Source organism: Sminthopsis crassicaudata, chromosome 4, assembly GCF_048593235.1.
Source record: "Sminthopsis crassicaudata isolate SCR6 chromosome 4, ASM4859323v1, whole genome shotgun sequence".
Classification (NCBI taxonomy): domain Eukaryota; kingdom Metazoa; phylum Chordata; class Mammalia; order Dasyuromorphia; family Dasyuridae; genus Sminthopsis; species Sminthopsis crassicaudata.
The window spans coordinates 349,782,663-349,805,192 of record NC_133620.1 but is presented as its reverse complement, the minus strand read 5'-3'; the positions used below and the strand labels follow the sequence as shown (position 1 = coordinate 349,805,192).

Genomic DNA, 22,530 nt, shown 5'->3' with positions numbered 1-22,530 from the left:
AATGCTTATTGACTGACTATGAGACTTGATAAATTCTCATTTGAACTCAACTTACAACGACAGGGATAGGATGTGACACAGGAAAATTCATTTCTTCTAATGATGGAGCAAAAGCTGATGTGAAAGGACTCTTATAGAATGGATTAGTCTTGAAATGAGTTTCTAGCATTTTAAAAGATTTATCTTGTGATTATATTAGATGTAGATTAATTGAATCAGAATAGTCTCATCAACACATATTCCTTGAGATGGTCTCAGTTTCATCCTTTGACATTTTGTTGTATTAAATACTGCTATAGTAAGTGGGCAGTTGGCCGATTAGCTTGTAACTGTTTTTAGTTACATAGGGATTTTGTTGTAACAGTATTCAAACAGTATAAATTGAAGATAAACATTTCAGGATAGAACAGGGACGAGGAAGGCCAAGTTTAACATTAAAAAAGAAATCAGGATTCAAGGCAAGTCCAATGGACTTATGATGAAAAATGCTATCCTTGTCCAGAGAGAGAACTATAAAAACTGAATGTGGATTAAAGCATAGTGTTTTCACTTTTTTGTTGTTGTTTGTTTGCCTGTTTTTTTTTCTTTTTTGTGTTTTTCCCCTTTTGATTTAATTTTTCTTGTGCAGCATGAGGAATATGGAAATATGTTTAGAAAAATTGCACATGTTTAATCTATATTGGATGGCTTGCTATCTTTTTGTAAAGGTGAAAATTATCTCTGTATGTATTTGGAAAAATAAAATACTATTAAACTCAAAAAAGAAAGAAAAAAGAAACCAGGAAAATTGGCAAGAGAATGAGCTGCACGTTGAGATAGAGTCCATGAAGGGACCTATAAGCAAGCCTCTCTTCCCTTAGACACTAAAGGATGCTATGGAGGGAACTCTGTCCATTTAAACTCCAGTATCTCAGAATTAACATCGACTTGGATTTAGAACAGAAAAAGGACCTCAAGAGAGTCTTGAATTCAACCTCCCATTTTAGAGACATAGAAACTGAGGCAAAAATAGATGGACTATTTATTTAAAGTCATACAGGGATCAAGTATCAGAGCTGGAATTGAAACCTAAGTACCCTAATTTTAAATCCAGTCTTTCATCAATTCTGCTGCTATTTTGGTATAGGCCACTTCATCCATCACCACACACCTAGACTATTACAGTAGCCTCCTAATTGTCCTCCCTGCCTTAAGTCTCATTCAACTCCAATCTATTTTCCACTCAGCTGCCAAAGTGATTTTCCTAACGTGTAGACCTGAACACAGAATGCTGCTACTCAGTCAACTTCAGTAGCTCTACGATCAAACAGAAAATCCTTTCTTTTTTTAAAGTCTTTTATTACCTGGCCACTTCCTGCCTTTCCAGGCTTCTTACACTTTACTCACCTTCATGTACTGTTCAGTACAGCTACCCTTCCTGTTCTTCACTTAGAATCTTTAGTGCAGTTTAAAGTTATATTAAGCAACTAAGTGGCACAGTAGCTAGAGCCTTGCATCTAGAATCAGGAAGACTTGAGTTAAATCTGTCCTCAGAAATAGTAGAAATACTAATTTGTGTAACTCTTAGTAAATTACTTAATCTGTCTTGGTTTCTTCATCTATAAAATAGGGATAATAATAGTACCTATATCTAGGTACCCCTATGAGGTAGGATCAAATGAGATGATAGTTATTAAGTACTTTATAAACCATAAAACAGTATATATTATCATTCAATCATATATATGTGTATTTACAATATATATTATGTTTATATACACACATGTATATATATGTGTGTGTATGTGTGTGTGTGTGTACATATATACATTTTTGTTATTGTTTTCAATCATGTCCAATTCTTTGTGACCCTATTTAGGGTTTTATTGGCAAAATACTGGAGTAGTTTGTCATTTCCTTCTCTAGCTCCAAGCCCATTGTTTATCCACTGCACTACCTAGAATGAAACACTTTCTAGCAATTACTTATCCCAAAATTTCTTGGAATGTGGTGGGTTCCCCCTCCACTGAGACAGGGGATGACAAGATTGATATCTAACATCATATTGTTAGTTTGTTGGGGAAATCTTAGAGAGGATTAGTTGGTAGGCATCAGACTAGATGTTCTCTGAAGTCCTTTTCAAATCTGGAATTCTGTTTGTCATCCCTTTCAAATTCTGGGACAGAGTTTGGGTCAGGTCCTGAGGCTGAAGACCCTACCATTTAGCCCTAGGACTCCAAGAAGGCAGAGCAAGTTGGAGACCAGCCTGGTATCATACGTGGGTAATAGCTGAAGAGCAATCAAGACTGGTACAGCTTGCCTATTGAAAAATCACCAAATTCTTAGAACTCATTCTTGTCCCCTGCTTCGACTCCAGGCGGTCCTCTGCTCATTTGTCCCAGATAGACAAATACTTCTTTTGCCCTTATATATGGAAAGTTCCATTTCTAGATGGTCCTTGACTAATCCCATGTTACTCTCAATGTAATTGCTTGCCATTGAACTTTAACGGAGTTCAATAAGGCAGAGGAGGATGTATACAAGGTTGTATTGTCCCCAGAGTTGACCTGGATAGCTACCACAATTCTAGAGCTGTGGAAAAGTGAAAATGGCATCTTACTGATGAAATGTATGCATGAATTATGCGTGTATATGTGTGTGTAAATATATATGTGCATATATGTATATGCGTGGGTGTTTTGTGCCCAATTCTTCATGACCCCATTGGGAGTTTTCTTGGCAAAGATACTGGAGTGGTTGGCCATTTCTTCCTCCACTTCATTTTACAGATGAGAAAACTGAAACAAATAGGATTAAGGGACTTGCCCAAGGTCACACAGCCAATGTCTGAAGTCAGATTTGAATTCAGGAAGAATTTTCCTCACTTCAGGCTAGCACTTGATTCGTTGTGTGTGTATATTCATACATACGTACATATACATACACACACACACACACACACACACACACACATATATTTCTGGTGGGAAAGTCTAGGAGTAACAAACATGGTTATAGCCAACTCCATGCTATGTCAACTAGAATATGAGCTCTGCATAAGCAGGTTGTTCTTTATTATATGCCTCATATATAAATTGTCTCAAAACAGTGATGTAAAACTGCACTAGGATTTCTGGGATACTCCTTTTTATGTTTATCTGGTTTTTATCCTCCTAATAGACCAAAGGATCTTAACCAGTGGCCCATGCACCTAAAATAAACTGTTGTGATAACTGTATTTCAGTATAATTGGGTTTTTTTATGATTTTATTTTTTGAATTTTTTTTAATTTTAAAACATTCTTATGAGGAATCTATCCATCTTCTTCAAGATTAAATTTTTATTGACTATTCAGTCAATAAAAAATTATTAAGCATTACTATGTTCCAGGCACTGTGCTAAATGCTACAGTAAAGGAGGTAAAAGATAGTCCTTGTTCTCCAGGAACTTATAGTCTAAAAGAGTGACAAGCAAGCAAATAGCTACAAAAAAGTTATATGCAGGATAAATAGGAAATATTTAAAAGAGGGGGTATTCAAATTAAGATGGTTGCAAAAGGCTTCCTGGTGAAAATGGGATTTTAGCTGAGACCAAGGAAACAAGTAGGCAGAGATGAAGAGGGAAAAGCATTTCATACATGAGGAATAGCCAGAATAAACTCCTGGAAACAAGGGATAGAATATCTTGTTCATGGAATAGCCAGGAAGTCCATGACATGGGATTGAAGGCTTCACCAGACTGACAAAGGGATCCAGGGAACAAAATAAAGTTAAGAACCTCTGTACTTGTGATATCATTTGACACCTACCAGATTGGCTAAAATAATGGAAGGGAAAATTACAAATATTGAAAAGGATATGGAAAAATTGAAACCCTTAATTCATTGTTGGAATTGTAAAATGATTGCAACCATTTTGGAGAGCAATTTGGAATTATGCCCAAAGAGTTATTAAACCCTTTGACCCAGCAATACCACTACTTTATCTATTAGCAAAGATGATTAGGAAAAAGGAAAAGATCTATATGTTCTAAAATGTTTACAGCAGCTTTCTTTTTGGTGGCAAAGAATTGGAAATTGCAGAGATGCCCATCAGTTGGGGAATGGCTGAATAAGTTGCAGTATATGGTTGTGATGGAATACTACTGTGCTATAAAAAATAATGGACTCAGTGATTTTAGATTATGGAAAGACTTGCACAAAATAATGAAGAATTAATTGAGCAGAACCAAGAGAATATTGTATAACATTATATAACATTCAGTTACAGCAATATTGTTTTAAGAATGACTTTGAGTGAATAAGTTATTTTATCTATTATAAACACCTGAATTAATGGGACATTTAATTCCCTTAATTAAAGGACATATAGGGAAAGATACTATCTGCATCCAGAGAAAGAACTGATAAATAGAAGTATGCATTAAACAATTTTTACAGATATATACCTATCTGTATCTAATGGTAGCCATCTCTAGGATGGGGAGAAGGAAAAAAAAGTGATAATTTTGTTGTATATTTGAAAGGAATAGCAGGTTGTGCATAATAAATTTGCAGTTTCATGTACAATAATCTTTTTTATTGTACTATGTTACGGGAATGGTTGTTTTATTCCATTACATTTTTTAAAGAACGTCTGTAGTAGACTATGAGTTTCATAAGAATCAGAAATGTGTTAGTGAAACTTTGTATTTCTCCCCACTCCTAGGCCGGAATTAGCTCCTGATGTTTGTTGAATAAATTTTTAAAAGATACGAATTATGTAGACTACCTATTGCTATGGGTGTGATATATTTTTATTTGATCATAGAAACATAGAAAGAGTTTGAAGAGACCTTAAAAATCAGTTTATAGAATCCTTTCATTTTATAAATAAGGAAACTGAGGCACAGAAATAAAGTACCAGAAGCCATATGGTTATGCTGGTGACAGAAATGTGACTAGAAAGAGGGATGATACTAGAATGAAGAGAATTTGCACACTGGTAGAAACTTCTTCCCTCTACAGATGAATCCTGCACTGATCAATCCTGTGTTTGTTTCAGAATCTCGTCGCAGGACAATTTATGAATATCACCGAGTTGAATTGGATACCAGCAAGGTCACCAGCACATCAGCTGTAGAGTTTACCCCACTGCCAAGTGAGTAAAAATTTTGCCAGCATTTGTGCCATTCCTGAGTTCACTGCCATAGGATATTTCTGTTGGAATGGGATATGGAATCCTATGGACGATGCTGCTTTTGAGAAATCTGGGACTGAGCAACAACGTTGGGAATCCAGGAAGACAACTGAGTCATAACATCCCTTTACTTGGGGAGATATAATTTGGGAGTTCATGAGTAAGAAGGGAAAACAGAGTCAGTCTCAAAGAAGAGACAAACTCTGGGTCAATGGACTTTTCTTCCACGCTCCCCCATGCACCTTTCTCAATTTTCTTTGAACTTCTGCTAAATGGTATATCACAAATAGTTACAATCTGTGGTAGCCTGGCCCCATCTCAAATAAGACCAAACTGTGAGATAGTTAGTCATGGCGAAGTCAGTCCTGGAGCTAGGATAAAGGAAGACAAAGCATCATTCCTATTTGGAAATGGCTTTTAATTTCATCATAATTCTGAATGGATAGAAAATACTTGTAAATACCCACAACAGTTTCTCCTCATCTCTTTAACTTCTATTCTGCCTCATTTTTTTTTACCTCTTCTTTTAAATGCCTTCTATTCTAGTCTTTTCCCTCCTTTTCTCTTTTCTCTTCCTTTCTTCCCTAAAAAGGGAACATAACCAAAAAGAGAATTATGGCTAACATAGGGTAACCAGGTCTTTGCCTCAGGATGCCAAAACTTAAAGAACACTGATAGTTCTTATATTTCTCCAGGAGCATAGAAACAACTGAGCTTAGCATCTAGCTAGCAGGAACAATTAAATAATATAAGAATTTGATGCTTCCTGAGTAATTTCTCCCTCTGGATGCTGCACTCAAAGAAAACTCCTCTCTTCTCCCCCTCAGTGTTACTATCTCATCAAGTTCCAGGAATTTTGTCTCCCTAACACACAACTAAATTGGATTTGAAGGTGCTTTTCACATCATTTATTTTAGGCACTAGGCTCTATCTGGAAGGGTTTGGTTAGGGGAGGAGAAGGAGGAACAGGAAGAAAAGAGGGGGAAATGGAGGAAAAGGAAAAGAAGAAGAAAAGGAAGGAAGAGAAGGAAAATAAGAAGATTGAAGAAAAAGGAAGAAGAAAAGGGAAAAGGAAACGAAGGAAAAAGAGGAGAAGGAAGAAAAGAAGGATGAAGAAAAGGAAAAGGAGGATGAGGGGAAGTGAAGGAGTAGGTAGAAGGTGAAAGGGAAGAAAGAGGAATGGGAGGAGAAAGGAAAGAAGGGGGGAGAAGAAGGAGGAGGAGGGGGAGAAGGGAAAGAAGGAGAAAAAAAGGAGAAGGAAAGAAAGGAGGAAGAGGGGGAGAAAAGAGAAGAATAGAAGGAAGGAGAGAAAGAGAAGAAAGAAGAGTAAAGAGAGAGGAGGATGGGGAAATGGAGGAGAGAATGTTCCAACTTCATTTTGGTTCCAATCTCAAACCCTTCAGAAAGCATATGCTGACGCCCACTAGACTCAGAGCACATGTACTATCCTTCCTATGATGGTCCTTCTGTCTTGCAAAGTAGGACAAAACCACTAACAGGTGCATCAACTCCAGATCTGCTGAAAGTGCTGACTTAATTAGGCTCCTGGCCAAAGGATTGCAGAAATCCAAAAGGATCTCCAAAATATTTCAGAATTAGGGATATATTAAGAAATAATCAAAACAAAAGAAATAGAGGGAAAAGAAAACATTCTGGTGCTAAGATAGAATCCCTGAGAAACAGGCCTGAGCTCCCAGAATGCAGAAATGGAATCAATTCATAAAATTTCTTTACTCTGGGGAAATGTGGTTTAGGAGTTTATGGGTAGGAAAAAAAAAAGAGGAGTCAGATCATCATACAAAGCCCATCCTCTCAAAATGTTTCTTTTGGTGGTAAGGCCTATTTTTTTTCAAAGAAAATAAAAAGCAGCAATTGGTAACAAGGCATAGATAGATGTGCAAGACTAATTTCCATACATAAGTACTAAGGAATAAATCAAACTCTCCTGAGACTATATTTCTGGGGCATTCTCTCTGTACATTTAAATCATCCTCTTCCCCAGTGAATTAAGTGAGCTTTTAACAGCAAACAAGATACCTGAAACCCATAGCAGAAAGAAAGATCAGTTGATTTTATTAAAAGCATGTGATGCTCTTATTATTATAGGAATACATATTTAGAACTGAAAAGAGATTTTAGAAGTCAGCAAATCCAACTCACCTAATTTTAACTGATGAGGAACCAAGGTCCATTGAAGTGATCCAATCAGGGTTAAACAGATAGTAAGCAGAAATCAAGAATGTCTTCTCACTCCAAAGTCAGTGATCTTTTCTATTATTGAAAGAGATAACATGCAAAGTATTATGTAAATGGTAGCTTCTGTTACTATCTTATGTATGATTTGACCACAGAGTTGCAACCTCTATCTAATGTAGCTCTGCTTTCTTCTATAGTTTCTCTCCCCACTCCCATCCAGCCTAAAGCAGACAGTAGGAAGGCGGACCATCCCCCTCTCCTGCTCCATACCCTCCACCTTGCTAAGAGGAAAAAGCATCAGCATTAACTAACCAAGGCTCAACATTCTCTTCTGCTCCCTACTCTTTGTCTAGTCTACAAGGACTCAATGGTGGTGCTGACAAATATCTATAATGTCCTGAACTATTCTCTCTCACTGACCATCCCACAGGGGGCCAGCTAGGTGACCAAAACCCAGAAGACCCTCTTTCTATTCTGTAATACACCTTCCCACATATCACCTTGCTCATCCTTGCTCAGTCCACAGGAACCATCTGATGACCAAAGTCCAGGGCTTTTAATCTTTGTCTTATAACATGCTCTATGACCCTATGAACAATCCAATTCATGTTACACTTCCAGTTAAGATGGTAATGTGAAAGGTTGTCGAGGAGCCAAGATATTCCCTGAGAGAAATGATTATGTCTTTCTTACATTAATAACTAATTATTGAATCAAGACTAATTTTTTTTCCCCTTTTCTACTTTCTCCTCTGGAAATCAACCAGTGTGGGAAATCTTTTTTTTCAAAGACTTAACCAGATAAGATGGCTGAGATCTAATGAAAGATAGTAAAAGAAATTCTAAGTTTAAGCTAAGGGTGGATTCCTTCTCATTGTGTTTACTCAGATTGGTCTGGAAAATGTGGATTCTCCCTTTTGTCAAACAGGTAATATGGAAATTGATGAGTCTCTTTGACCAAAATTTAGATGATCCAAGTCACATACTCTCATGACCCTTATTGTAATAGAGCCCATTATAACACAATTCTCATTTTTCAGTAATTGTTAACCAATTAGAATTGATTAACATCGTCAGGAACACTTGTTCTTCCAAGGGCATATAAACTATTAGCCTACCACCATGAGGGAAGAAATTATATCCCTCAAACTTTTTAAATGTCACATCCCCATTCCCAAGCAAATATTCCAAAAGAAATAGGGTTTTTTTTTGTTTTTTTGTTTTTTAATCCAAAACATTCCTCTGGAATGGCACAAAAAATAATCAGAAATCAGTGGAGACTGGGAGAGAGATTACATTGGACAATTCCATATAAGTATTAGTGAGTGTAGACCTGAAGCTTTTGAGTAATGGGAGAAGAGCCTTACTAGGGAAGAGAAGAGAAGAAAGGAAACACAAAAACAATGGATACTATAGATTAAGAGAATTTCAAGTGATAAATATAGATGAAAAGTGATTCCACACACAATAGGTACAAGCAGAATCTCAGAGAAAAAAAAAAGCGGAGGGTGTATATTACTTTAAACACTACAGGAATGGCTAAAAGCAATGAAGAAAGAGATTAAAACATTAAATTAATGGGAGAAAAACTTACCCAAGTGCTGAACTACTTGAAAAAAAATAGAATGGAGCATTCAGAATTCAGTGACTTCATGAGATAAAAAAAATATTAAAAACAAGTTAAAGGATTAGAAAAAATAGAAGAAAATAAAAGCTATCTATGATCAAAAATGTGTGGGACAGATACTAGACCCCCTTACACAAATTGACTACTCAGAGGTATCTTCAGATACAAACAGGAAGCATTTATTCAGTTCTTGCAAGGAGAGGTTCAAACACACCAGCTGAGCAGATACAGAGCCTTTCAGCTCCCATCTCTCAGCATGGTGTATCTGGCTTGCTGAGCCTGAAATAATGAATTGATTAAATAAGAAAAGACTTGGGATGGATTGAAAAGGAAGTAACCATTGACCAATGGTCAGCAATGCTGTCTATTTCCTGGAGCTTAGACCTAAATTCTGACCTTTCCTGCCATACAAACTTCTGAGATAAGGATCATATGACTTCCTGAAACTTAGGCCTTGAATTTGACCCACTCCATCTCTTTTTGATGAAAACCTTTTTTGACTTTTTGAGAAATCTTTACCTGGTTTTAATGAGGTCTAGATTTGGGGGTTCCCAATTAGGGAACCAAATTATGAGATTAGGGTTCTTGGTGATCAGGGAGTTGGATGATGAGGTTAGTGGCAGGTTTAGGGTTCAGGGAACCAAATGAAGAGGTTTGGCTCCCCTAAATCCCTTTAGGATTTGACGCATGGCAGGGAGTTGTGGGAACTCTCTTCTGGTGGCGCAGAGGTCCTTTGTAAAGAATTTACAAACCCGAAAAGCTGGACTGGTAAAAAGAAGTTTATTATTGGCATTGGGAAGTCAGCCTTTGCTATGCATGAATAGGAAGGCTGAATTCCTTGGTGGCAAGGTCCTGACAGAGAAGTAAAGTTTCCAGTAGAGAAATCCCAATAGAGAGGTATAAAGTCTTATTAGAGGAATATGTGAGAGAGTTAAGAGAGGGTAACGCTGAAAGAGCATATCATTTCAGCAGGCAGAGGTTGCTGCTATGCTAGGGATGGCGTATTAGGTCCTCTTCAAGGACTGAGCCCAAAGTTGGCTTATTTTATAAGCCTTGGCTATAAGCTGGGGCTCACTCTTGATGGGGGCTGGTTAGCACAGCTTGAGCTGGAATTTGAATAGAATTGAATGAGTGTCTCTAGGTTTGATCTTTAATTCAATGGCAAGCTTAATCAGTAGCGAGTGTTACCAATGGGGGTAGGGCCCATCTCTCAGGATAACAGAATGAAGCTGTTTATCCTGTTTCCCTCTGGTGGGGTCTTTTACAGAGGCCAGGATTTAAGGAGAATCTGTCCTTCAAGGAGTTTTAGAGAGTTTCCGGGTCCTCCCTCGTCATTTTCATTCAAAAATAATTCTCCTGGAAAATAGACTAAGAAAAATTAATTTAATTAATAATAAGTGGTTATTAATAATTAAGTTAATTTTAAATTAATTAATTGTCAGCCTCTAAAAATCATGATTAAACAAAAAAAATCTAAACATATTTCACGAAATCATATTAAAAACTGCCCAAATCTATTAGAATCAGGTGGCAAAGTGAAAATAGAAACAATCTAATGATAACTCTCTAAAAGAAACCCTCAATTGAAAACACCCAGGAATATCATAGTCAAAATCTAGAGCTTCCAAGTCAAAGAAAACAGTACTGAAAACAGCAACAAAAGGAGAGTTCCTCCTGCAAAACTGAGTATTATCCTACAGGAATAGACAAATACACCTTAAATAGAAAAAAGAAATCCTGAAAAGATAATTGCTTTTGAATAACTGAAAGGACTAAATGATGATGAAATTCATAGCATATAAAAGGAAGGGACGAAAGAGTCCCTTCAGTAATTGCCAAGGGGGTAAAGATGCATATAAACACTGGAACTGGTTTTATTGTTGATTTTATTCTATTTTGTTGATCTTAAGAGAAGAAAAAAGGAGATGGAGAAATGGAGTACAATAGGAAAGAAAAAAGAGAAAGGAGAGGAGTGATTTACTTCACCTAATTAGGGTACCTACAAATATGGAGGAAGGAACATCTCATGAACCTTACTTTTATCTAATTCAAAGGAGAGTTAAACAGATATACAGAGAATGGAAATATTTAAATACAATTTGAATTTGGTATAGAAATGTAATAAACAGAAGGAGTATAAAAAGTTATTTAGAAGGAATAACAGACATGAAAATAATGGGTCAGTTTTATGACCCCAGTTTCATTATTAAAGACATTTTTTTCTTGAATAGCCCCAATTCTTGATAACTCTGTCTACCTGCCGGACTGTTTACCTGCCTTGGAAACTCCCATCCAAGGGGACTGATGTCTGCTTTCTCTCTTTCAGCCTGTTTGCAACACCAGAGCTGTGAAGTCTGCGTCTCCTCAGACTTGACCTTCAACTGCAGCTGGTGTCACGTCCTCCAGAGGTAGCGTGGACAGGTTGACCCTGATGTCTTCCTTGTGCAGGCAGTAGGGGTAAGGGGAGAGGAAAACGGTTTGCCCACCACCTTCTCCATGACCTTAACACTCCCCTGCCTGTTCCTTTTGTCCAGTTGACATCATGGGTATGTGTATCCAGCTGGATGTGGAGTGTGCCCTGATTCAAATCTGGATCAGCTCTTACCTTCCCACCTAGGAACCAAGTCATATTATTCAGAAACCTGGAGCATGATCTGAATCTGGGCTCCCATTGGTCTTCAAGAGAGGTACCTAGAGTACCACAATTCACCAATGCCATGAAGTAGATTGTCTGTAGATATGCCATCCTTGGGCATCAGGGATACTATATCCCAAAATGTGAAAAGTTAAGAAGACAGTTTATAGAGAGGAAACCAGAATAAATCTTTTCTCCAGGCTAGAATGGGGAAGAAGAGAGTAGGAATGGATGTATTGGGGTAATGGTTGCTGAGAATATTTACTTTTTTTTTTCCTTTTTTATTGATATCTCTTGTTTTGATCTCACTTTTATTTCTCAATATATCCCAACTAGGTGGCACAGTGGATAGAACACTAGGCTTGGAATCAGGCTCAGCTTTATCAATCCAAATCTCCTCTCAGACTCTTACTAGCTGTGTGACCCTGGGCAAGTCACTTAATGTTGTTTGTTTCAGTTTCCTCTTCTATAAAATGAGCTGGAGAAGGAAATGGCAAATCACTTCAGTATCTTTGCCAAGAAAACCCTAAATGGGGTCACAATGAATGAGACATGACTTAAAATGACTGAACAATTAACCCAGCAAGAGAGATTCCCTTTATAACACAGAATAAAAAAAGAAAATTTGGCAAAACTAATCAATTCATCACTCAAGTCTGACAGTATATGCTGTGTTGTATTTCCATAGTTTCCCTACCTCTGCAAAGAGAGGGAAGTCATCATTGAGAATACTTCTAGTGTTTATTTTATTATTTTATTTTTTGTTTGTTTCAATTAAATGACTTTGGCAGCTCTCAAAAAGTTAGTGAAAAAGTGCAGACTTTGGTTGGTTTGTTTTTGGAAACACAGAAAGTTTTGGGTGACATTCAAGTTTGGGAATGAAAAGTCTTGAAATCAAACTCATTTTCCCATTCAAACTCAGTTCCTCATGGAGCAGATTAGGAATCTCTGCTCTGGTTTCCTGACCAGGAATTTACTTTGATAAATAAGGGACAGGGATAGTTTGGACTCTCTATTGGCTTTGTTGATCTTTTTGGATAACTAACTGTTACAAGCCTGTAAAGCAATAGAAACTTAAAAAAAACCTTTAGGCAATCTTGAAAATTATAGTGTCACGGTTCCCATAAAGCTGTCATATCTTCAGTCACTATTTCCTTTCCTCCTTTCCAAAATCTTGATGCCTAATTAGAAACTGACTCCTATATAAACAACTCTTTTTGCACAATACTGACTGTCCTTAGTCCGGGGGTGAAAAGTGGGGAGGGGGGGAGAGTTTGCAAGTTAGAATGCTTGCATTGCTTTCCCAAATGGGTGCACCTTTACTCTTCCTCATTAGACATCAGTTTGCCTGCCTGCCAAATGGGTTGGGGTCTTATGGTTTGGAGAAGTGATTACAGTAACTTTAAAAAACACTAGATGAATAGTACCACATGTGGAAAAAACATGGATGAGTTATTATCTGCAACCACAGGGAGCACCCACACAGATGAGATCATAAATCCACCCAAATATCCAAATAAACACTAGTACTTATGGTGTGAGAGCTGGTTGAACCTTTTCAGGGCTGCTCATCCCCCGTGAAATCCACCTAATTCACCCAACTCTCTCACCTGTGAGTCCAAAAAGCTGTAGCATCTCCAGTGGCCATATCCCAGCAAATCATTTCAGCAGACAGGCTAAACCCCAGACCTCAACTCTATCAGTGAGTCAGAGAGAATGAACTCCAAATGTGTAATGACTTCCCCCATCAGAATGGGTGGATGAGAATAATTTGTTCCAATGAATACTTAGAGTTGGTCAGGTGTTACAGATGTCAAGGTCATCCCTTGTATCCCAAACCATCACCAGTCATTTTGACTTTTGTCCTGTCATTAACCTCAATGACTTTGGAAGAAAAAAGGAGGCTGATAACTTTGTACAACTCTGTCTCACTTAAATCCAATCCATGCATAAGTCAGGACATCATCCACAATATCACTGGTCCTCTTCAAAAACAAAGGACTAAAACTAGCTAACTGATATCTTTAAAAATGAGAAAACAGTTGCGCTTCTATGTATAAGCATAGGAAAGCTAGGATGTACAGTGGGTAGAAAGCTGAGTTGGGAAAGATTTGAATTAAAATATAGCTTCAGACACCCACTAGCTGTGTGACTTGGGCAAGTGGGGCTAAAGCCAATAGAGTGTCCAAACTAAGTCCAGCACCCCAGCATAGGGGCACCAGGCTGAACAAGGTCCATGTCAGAAAAATAAAACAGGTCAACACTTTGGTACCCATCATTCTTAGGATTAGTCTATGGATGCTGAGCTTCCAGCTTGGGTGAGATGAGGGGCCCAGTCTCCTCCCTTAGAGCACCCTTCCAAAAAAGAAGTATAGGATTCTCTGAGGGGAATATGAGGAAGAAGTGTGTCCCAGGTGTGGGGACAACCACATTGTGCTGAGGCAGGTGATGGAATATGATATATGGGGAATAGCTATGATATCAGTATTTATTATACTGTATATTCCTTCTGCAGAACTGTAGTCAGTCTTCCAGCCCTGATTTCTTCACTTCACATTATTTCATCTAAGTTTTCCATAATTTTTTACATTCTTTACATTTGTTTTTCCCAATCGTGTTTTATGTAGCATTCCATTCTATTGACATATGGCAATACATTAAGGCATTTTCCCTACTGTTGAGCAATTGTTTCTAATTTGGGGTGTTTTGTTTTTCAATTAAAAATAATGGCACCATACGTATATTTGAAGAAATCCCTTTATTCTCTCTCTCCCTGCCCTCTGTCCTCCTGTTTTTGATGAATATTCTTATAGTACAGTCCTATAACGGAATGATTAGATCAAAGAATACAATCATTTTTACTCCTCAAAGGCAAAGATAACATTTTGTAAAGTATCATACTGTTTGTTACTCGAAGACAAATAAATGTTGAACTGGGACATCTCAGATGGGATTGGTGGGTAGTGACAGATTACAGAATACAATGTTATAAAAGCAAAATGCTTATTTATACAGAACATATATTCCTATTTACATGTAGATCTGGTCCCAGACTAAGGGGTAAGGGAGAGTGAGTGAGGAAGAGAGAGAGAAAAGAAAGGCACCCAGAGAACACAATGGTTTAATAAGGTTTGGGTCAGTCTCAACTTTGAGAGAAATTGGTCAAGACACAGTTGGGGAAAGAGTTATGCAAAGCCTATATTTTCAACTAGAGTACTATACAATATAGTTACAGAGTAATTCACTCAGAATAAATGCAAGAATATAATTTTACTATAAAGTGGGACACTATACTTTCTCTTGGAACACCTCCTTGGGTTCTCATATCTCCTTTCGTGACTACTCTCAAGTTTATAACTTCTAATAAGATGTAGGAAAGAAACCCTCTTATTTAAAAATAAAAGGAGGGGCAGCCTCAGACACTTATTAGATATGTAACCCTGGAAAAGAAAGAACAGAAAACAGCTGGCATGGGTGAGATATTCAACATAGTCTCTCCTAAAATCTATTTGTTAGACTATCCCATGGAATCACTCTAATGATTTCTCTTTTTCTTCCCCTCTCATCTCCATCCACCATATGCTTCAGATTCCAAGCTTTTTCCCCCCTTTTTTTTTTTCTTTTCCCACTTTCAATATGGGTATCACGGGTTCATGGTTTTAAAGGAAAAAGTCATCTGATTCATTTTTACACATTTTGCAGATGAGAAAATTGGGGATATGAAGGGTCTTTTCCAAGTGACATATGTAAAATACAAACACAGGTGTTCAACTCTAAATCTGGTATTTTCTCTACTATGCTGTGGGGATAGACAGTGGTATCTGATTTCAGCTAGTTCAGTAACTATGTGAGATGTCTTCCTTTTACCTCTTCACTGAAACATGTTTCTTCCACTTTGGGTCAGTGTGATATAATGTCAGAAGGCCAAAATGGCAAGTTTGGTCCTTGTCAGAGCACAGATAGCTTTATGCAGAGGAAGAATCCCAGCTCTTCAAACACTGACAATGGACAAGACCAGCCAAGCAGCCCAAAAATGTGTACCGTTAGTCATAGAATGGACCAGAGAGATCACTGAGCAAAAATCAGGAGCAGAGCTGTAACTATAAAGGAATAACTAGGACTTTTCCTATGGTTTAAAATTTAGAGAGTTCTGACTGACTGCAGTCCTTCAGCACCATAGAAACAACAGAGCTTAGCACCTAAAATAATTAGAATAGGAACTACAAGAGAGTGAGCTGGGGTGAAATTTCTTTCCATCAGGTGCCTTCAACTGAATTGCCTCAGGTGCAAAGATTCACATGCACAGCTCCGAACAGAGTCCTAGGGTTGCGGCTTTAGTTTCATCACAAACTGGCTGTGTAACCTTGGATTAAGTGACTTCATTTTTTCTGTCAAATGAGGAGGTTTGACAGTATCACTTCTAAAGGTCCTTCCAACAGTGATAGAAGGCACTCTGACCTGAAGGGATTGTAAGAATGACTTAAAAGCAATTGCTACTGAAAAAAAGCATCTCATGGCATACGTCCCAGTGACGTAGAGCCAGCATCAGACAGCAAAGTCATAATACTCCTCTTGAGAGAGAACATCTTGGAGCTCTGTACAGCAGAGTTTATGTGGAGTTTTCTTTCTTAGTTCTTTCGTTTTTCCTGTTATTTTTCCCTGCACAGATGTTGTTGGACCCAAACACAGACTTGTGGATTTCCTTGGCACCAAAAACTAGAGAACAGAAATTTTAACCGTCATGATTTTGAGAATTTTTTTTTCTCATTTAGCCCCATCTTCTTCTTTACCTTTCCATCTTCCCCACAGGAAACTGGTGCCTTCCAGCACAGCTGGACTAAGGAATGGCCTCTGTGGGGACCTCTGACTTCCAGCTTTTTTATCCTTCCCAGCAGGAATCTTATTTCTGATCATTAATGGCAAAGAATTGGGGAGAAGTGTGAACTAATCCCCCCGAGTTACGAATAAGTGATGGCACATTCCCTCTTTTTGGCAGAATTGTTCTTAGTATGGGGAAGGTATGAAGAACTCACCAAGTTCCTGCAGCCTTCTTGGGATTCTGCCTCCAAAGAAAAGTAAAGTGTGTGGCCATTTTTACAATATTTCAGTGATTTCATTTTCTGGTTGTCCCTTCAGATTTGAGATCATGAGGCTCATTTGTGAACTTGAATTGCCTAGAACTGTAACTAGGGCAGATCAACTGGGACTTTGTCCCAGGGTGTTGAATTTAGCAGGTTCCACATTTAGTACTTTAGTAATGGGGAAAGAGTTGAGTTTAGAGCCAAATTCACAAGAATACTAGTTAAAATGGAAAGCTATCAAATAATCTGCCAGAGAGTTAAAATCTCTCCTCCCACCTGCTGCCTCCCCCACCCACCTGGTATGCTTGAATACAAACTTCATGCTGTTTGCCGTGGGCATGGCTTGTCATACTTACTCTAAGTGCAAAAAGACCTAGTTACAGCTCTGAAATTACTTATCCATGAATAGCTGCTCTTGATGGGAAATTGTAAACAGATATCCCCAGGGAAGCAATCTCATATTTTGCATTTAACCTACACAGTACTTCAGTGAACCAGAGGGGGGAGAGACCATTTACTTTGAGTTATAGCCCTGATCTGGGTTTGAAAGGTATAAAATGCATCCTGGGCACAGAGCCCCATATCTGTGCTTTCTTGCTTTCAAATCTTACCTGAATTTAAAGCTTCCTGGGGAACTCATATCTTGGTGTGCAGCCTGCTATCTTGTCTCAACTGATTCTTCAATGACACTAGACAAAAGCTGGTTTGGGCAATCGACCCCAACCCACCCCAGTACCCATTACCAGTGGAACCAAGGCCACACATTAGATCCCTTAGGATAAAGGAAGTTTTATTCCCTTTCCACCACCCCTTCTTCTTCCCTATGGCTACAGCTTAAGCTTCCCTCCCTAGCCAGGTTCCTTGCAGATATGCCATTGGTCACCTAAGAAAAAAGAATGTGGATAGTTCATATAACCCACTCCCATACTCAGAAAAAGTACTCAAAGGGTACCATCCAAAGAAGAAATATCTGCTAGGTAGCATCTAGTTAGTATTTTAACATTCACAATACACTTTACAAGAATTATTTCACAACAATTCTGGGAGATCAGGGCTATTATTAACCCTCTTTTACAGATGAGGAAATGGAGGCTGAGAGAGGTTAAGTGACTTACCCAATATCACAGAGAGACAGAGAAAGACACAGAAACAGAAATTGATAGACATATTTATATATCTTTCTATTTATTCTTAAACTTAGACTAGAGCATCTCTTAAGTAATTCTTCTAGCCAACTTACATTAGCAATAAATTTGTTTCTCCCCTAAATTGACCAACAAGGGTAAAGCATCCTCTGTGAAGGATTGCTAGTCAGCTCATAGGATCAGATTTTTAAGTCTAAGATGGACTTTAGAGACCATCAAGTCTAAGTCCCTCATGTTACAGATGAGGAAACTGAGGAACAGAGAAATTAAGTGACTTGTCCAGAATGATATAGCTAGTGAAGTATCTGTGGTGGGATTTGAAGCCAAGCGTTCTTATCACCAAATGCAATCCCTCGCCATTATGCCGTCTGTCTTTCAAAGAACCCTGCCTGTCTCAGGCTCCAGCTCAGGTCCTTCAGGTTATAGATCTAACCTCCTCCTGGCAATGAACTTCAATTAGGCTTCAGGCCCCAGAATCTGGGTCCGCTGATTTCTTAGGTGCCCTGACAAGCTCCCTCCCGCTCTAGTTACATCTTTCAACAAGGTAGCAGCCTTTGGTCTTTTAGTAAGTAAATAAATCTGCAAATAGATAAATATTTATTTAAACAAACAATAAATGAATGGATAAGTGAATAGATGAATGGGAACATAAGAATTCATCTATTCACTTACTTATATTTATTATTATAATTTATTCATTACTTTTTCATGTTACTATGAGTCCTGCCACGTGCAAAGAACAACTTTATCTGTAGTAGAACTTTTGTGGCGTCAAAGAACAAGAAACAAAGCAGCTGTGGGGGCTCCTAGTTTGGAGAAGAGCTAAACAAGGTGTATGTTAGGGATAGGAGGTAGAGCATTTCTAAATAGGAGCAGAGGGTCAGGGAATATAGTAACATTTCTTTTTTGCCTTCTTTCATAGGGGAGAGGAGGGAAGGCTGTCTCACTGGCTTGAGTCCCTGCGCACGGCCAGTAGCCTGGTATCGTGGGAAGGTCTCCCCATCCTAGCTGGGTCCCTGTAGTTGGTCTGTGTCCGCCTCGAGTGAAATGAACGAGGAGCTCCCTCCCTGTAGGGTCAGACAAGCGACAATCTTTCTGTGGTGTCTCCTTCCCTGCAGGTGTTCCAGTGGCTTTGACCGCTATCGGGAGGAGTGGCTGGCCTACGGCTGCGCCCGAGAGGTGAGAGAGGAGATTATTCGCTTCTGGCCATCTGGGTTGAAATGTGGGGAAGGCAGAGTCTGTTGGCAGCTGGCTCAGCCATGTGGTTAATTCTGTTGGCTGCTGTAAAGTCAACATCTCCACCTGTGACTTGCTTCGAAGGCTGTCTTGGAGCCGATCAGATTAGGTCTACAGAGACTGGGAGACTGAACTGTCTATGATTTCTTTGTTCCGCGGAACAAAGAAGCACCATCGGGAATGTTCCATGATCTAGTCCAACGCTGGAAATTTACCCAGAGCCAAGGAGGGAGAGCAGGGGCTCTGAATCATATTTGGCAGGGCAGGGCAGAGACACAGCTAGACCTGACTGGCCTTCTGGTGGATCGGGCACTCGGCTGTGTTCAGGAATCAAAGATCAATCATCCTCTGAACCACTCAGCTTTAGAAGGGGGAGAGAAAGGGGAAAATAAAGATCTCTGTATTCATAATGAACCTCAGACTCCAATCACTATCATCACTCAAGGATTGGGGATGAGTTGGACAGAATTATCCACATTTATATTATAGGATTACAAAGATTTCTGCATACATATTGGAACTCAGACTCCAATCAATATGTCATTCAAGTATTGAGAATGAGTTGGACAGAATTATCCATGTTTCTTTTATATTATAGGATTAAAAGGTCCTCTTCCTCTGCTGTCATGGGATTATCAGGTTAGAGCCGGAAGGGACCTTGGAGCCCATCAAAACCCGACTCCCTCATTTTACAGATGAGGGAACTGAGATAGTGATTGAGCTCACATGAGCCAGGCTCACATAGGAAATAAAGATCTGAGGCAAAATTGCACCTCTGGTCTTCCTGACTCCAAACCCAGCCCTTGACCTAACCTTGCTCTACCTCACCCCCTGCCTTCTACCAAGATGGATTGAGGGACATTGTGGTATAACAGGCGGCACTGAACTCAGGAAAACCTTCTGTGTCAACACTTATTAAGCTTCTTGAGAGCAGAGATTATTTCATTGTCTGGATTTGTGTCCCCAGTATTTAGGGCAAAGCAGCCCTGTATGATTTCCAGGACAAAACACTTAACCTTTCTAACTCAGTGATCTCATCTATAAAATGGATTGGGGGTGAGAGGTGAGAGGAAGAGGTGGCTAGACTAATAGCTCCTCAGGTCCTTTCCATCTCTGTGATCCTATGGCAACCTGAGTTCTAATTTTGATCCTGGCACTCACTAACTTTGTGACTTAATCCCTGAGCCTCAGTTTCCTCCTCTGTAAAATGGGAATAATAATGCTAGCATTATCTATCTCTTAAGGTTGTGGTGAGGTTTGAAGTGCTATATAAATAGCATCAGGTCAAGGAGATTTCTAAGAAAGACTACAGCTGTTTGTATTTAAAATTTGCTCTATTTACTTAAGATTTTGACTCTTACCTTCTAAAAGAACTTGAAGCAGATTAAATTGTGCCAAATGAGACATAGAAGATTAAAAGTGTAGAGAGTCTATCTGAGAAAGGGGGAAGGAGTAGATGCTCTTAGACACAAGAGTCATGTCCATACTGCTCTTTGTGACCCCATTGGAGGTTTTCTTACAGAGATATTAGAGTGGTTTGCCATTCTGTTCTCCAATTTATTTTACAGAACAGGAAACTGAGGCAAACAGGGTTAAGTGACTTGCCCAGGGTCACACAGCTAGTAAGGTCTGGGACTGAATTTGAACTCATGAAGAGGAGTGTTCCTGATTTCAAGCCTGGACCTCACTCCCTGGCCACCTCATCAGCTTCCTAATTGGTAAAAATGAGGTGATGGTATTGAACAAGATGCTCTTAGGGGTCCTTCTCTATGATCTCTTATCCTGTGATCCCTAAGGTCCCTTCTAGCTCCAAAACCCTACAGCCTTAAACAGAACTGAGACCATTGTGCAAAGGAAAATCCTCAGAGATTGGCTCTCTTTTTCAGGCAGAGGGCAGGACATGTGAGGATTTCCAGGAAGAAGAACATTATGCTTCATCCCCTGAGACCTTCTTCACCCCTTTTGATGGAGAATTCACCACTTCTGCCTCTTCCCTCTTCATTGACCACCTCACCACAGAAGGTACATCCAGGCAGAGCCGTAACTAGGACAGACAAGGGGGGCTTTGGCACCAAAATTTAGAGGATGTCATAACTTTCACATTCCATCTTTATTAAAAAAATAAAACAGAGCTCAGTACCTAGTTAGCCAGAACAATTAGTTAAAATAAGAAGCTGCCAGATGGCATACTTTCTGTTCTTTAATCTAACTTCGTCCTAACTCAGTCCCAGCCTTCTCCATGAAGCTATGACTAGAGTTTCTCTTTCTGTGCAGCCTTGTATCCTGGAATCTTTACCAATACTCTCCCCAACTAAATTTGTCCTTGAAAGTTGCTTTAAAAGCTTGTTTCATGCCAGTTGCCCTAGGCACAATTTTGTAAAGTTTTCCTGGAGTAGCAAAACTGACCTGCATACAGAATATTGGAAAGGGCAAGGAGAGGATAGAATCATTGAATTGCTGAGTCATGGATTCATCACTGGATCCCGAAAAACAAGAGGGTGATGTATACTTCAGAAACTGTCCATCAAATGCCTATCTGAGGGACACTTTCACAAGTCTTGGGGATGAGTCTATCAAATGGAACAATATTGATACACAAGAAAAAGAAAAAGATAAGAGGGTAACTAGGGCAGGGCAATCAGGCTTCATCCTAGTGCTTTGAAACTTAAAGGGCATTGATAGCAGTTATATTCCTCTATATAGAAACATAGAATTCTATATATTTCTATATTCTACATCCTTACACACACATACAAACATATACATAATATGGCATATAGAAACAGCTTTGCACATAATTAGCTAGAATAATTATAATTCTTCCCCCTCCTTCTCTGATCTCCAAAGCAGTAGTACCCCATGAAAGCTCCTGCTTGGCCCAGCCCAGCCCAGTCCTGCTCCCTCCTCTTCATCCAACAATAGCCATGTCCTGGCGTCTCTCATCCTAAGAGAAGAATCTGAGGTCCAAAGACTTTTCATAGCTTTCCCCAACTGAATTTGTCTTTTAAAAAAGTTAATTTAAGAATGTCTTTCCTGCTATTTACCTCCAGCTCCCTCACCTTTATTTTTCTGCCTTAATTTGTCCTGGGCACCAGAATTACTGGTTAATTGTTTTGGAAATAATCCTTACTCTGAGGAACTAACAAAATAATGGAGTTTTCACTTGAGTGAAGAAATAAGTCAGTCCAGTCAAGTAACAGATAATTACTGAGGGCTTCCTAGAGCACTCTGCTAGACACTCTGGGGAATACAAAAGAAGTCTATGAAGGGCTCCCTCCCTGTAAATAACTTGCAAGCTAGCTGAAGATCACACTTTAACCAACTAGAATACAATCTTTGCTAAGCTGTGTGCTATTGACTTTTAGACTAGTAAAGGAAGGGAAGAGGGTTAGAATACTCAGACACTGGCTTTTGAAGGAGGTGGATGTGGAAATGGGCTATGAAGGGTAGGTAGG

General features: G+C 38.9%; 1 protein-coding gene across 1 annotated transcript in view; it reads left to right on the top strand.

Annotated features, from left to right (window-relative positions):
- The window catches only part of PLXDC1 (plexin domain containing 1), a 98,498-nt gene that overhangs the window by 65,561 nt on the left and 10,407 nt on the right, over positions 1-22,530 (top strand). The window contains exons 8-11 of the mRNA XM_074261356.1: positions 5,022-5,117; positions 11,305-11,386; positions 18,958-19,018; positions 20,962-21,097. Of these exons, the coding sequence (XP_074117457.1) occupies positions 5,022-5,117; positions 11,305-11,386; positions 18,958-19,018; positions 20,962-21,097 (375 nt within the window). The remainder of the gene's footprint in view (positions 1-5,021; positions 5,118-11,304; positions 11,387-18,957; positions 19,019-20,961; positions 21,098-22,530) is intronic.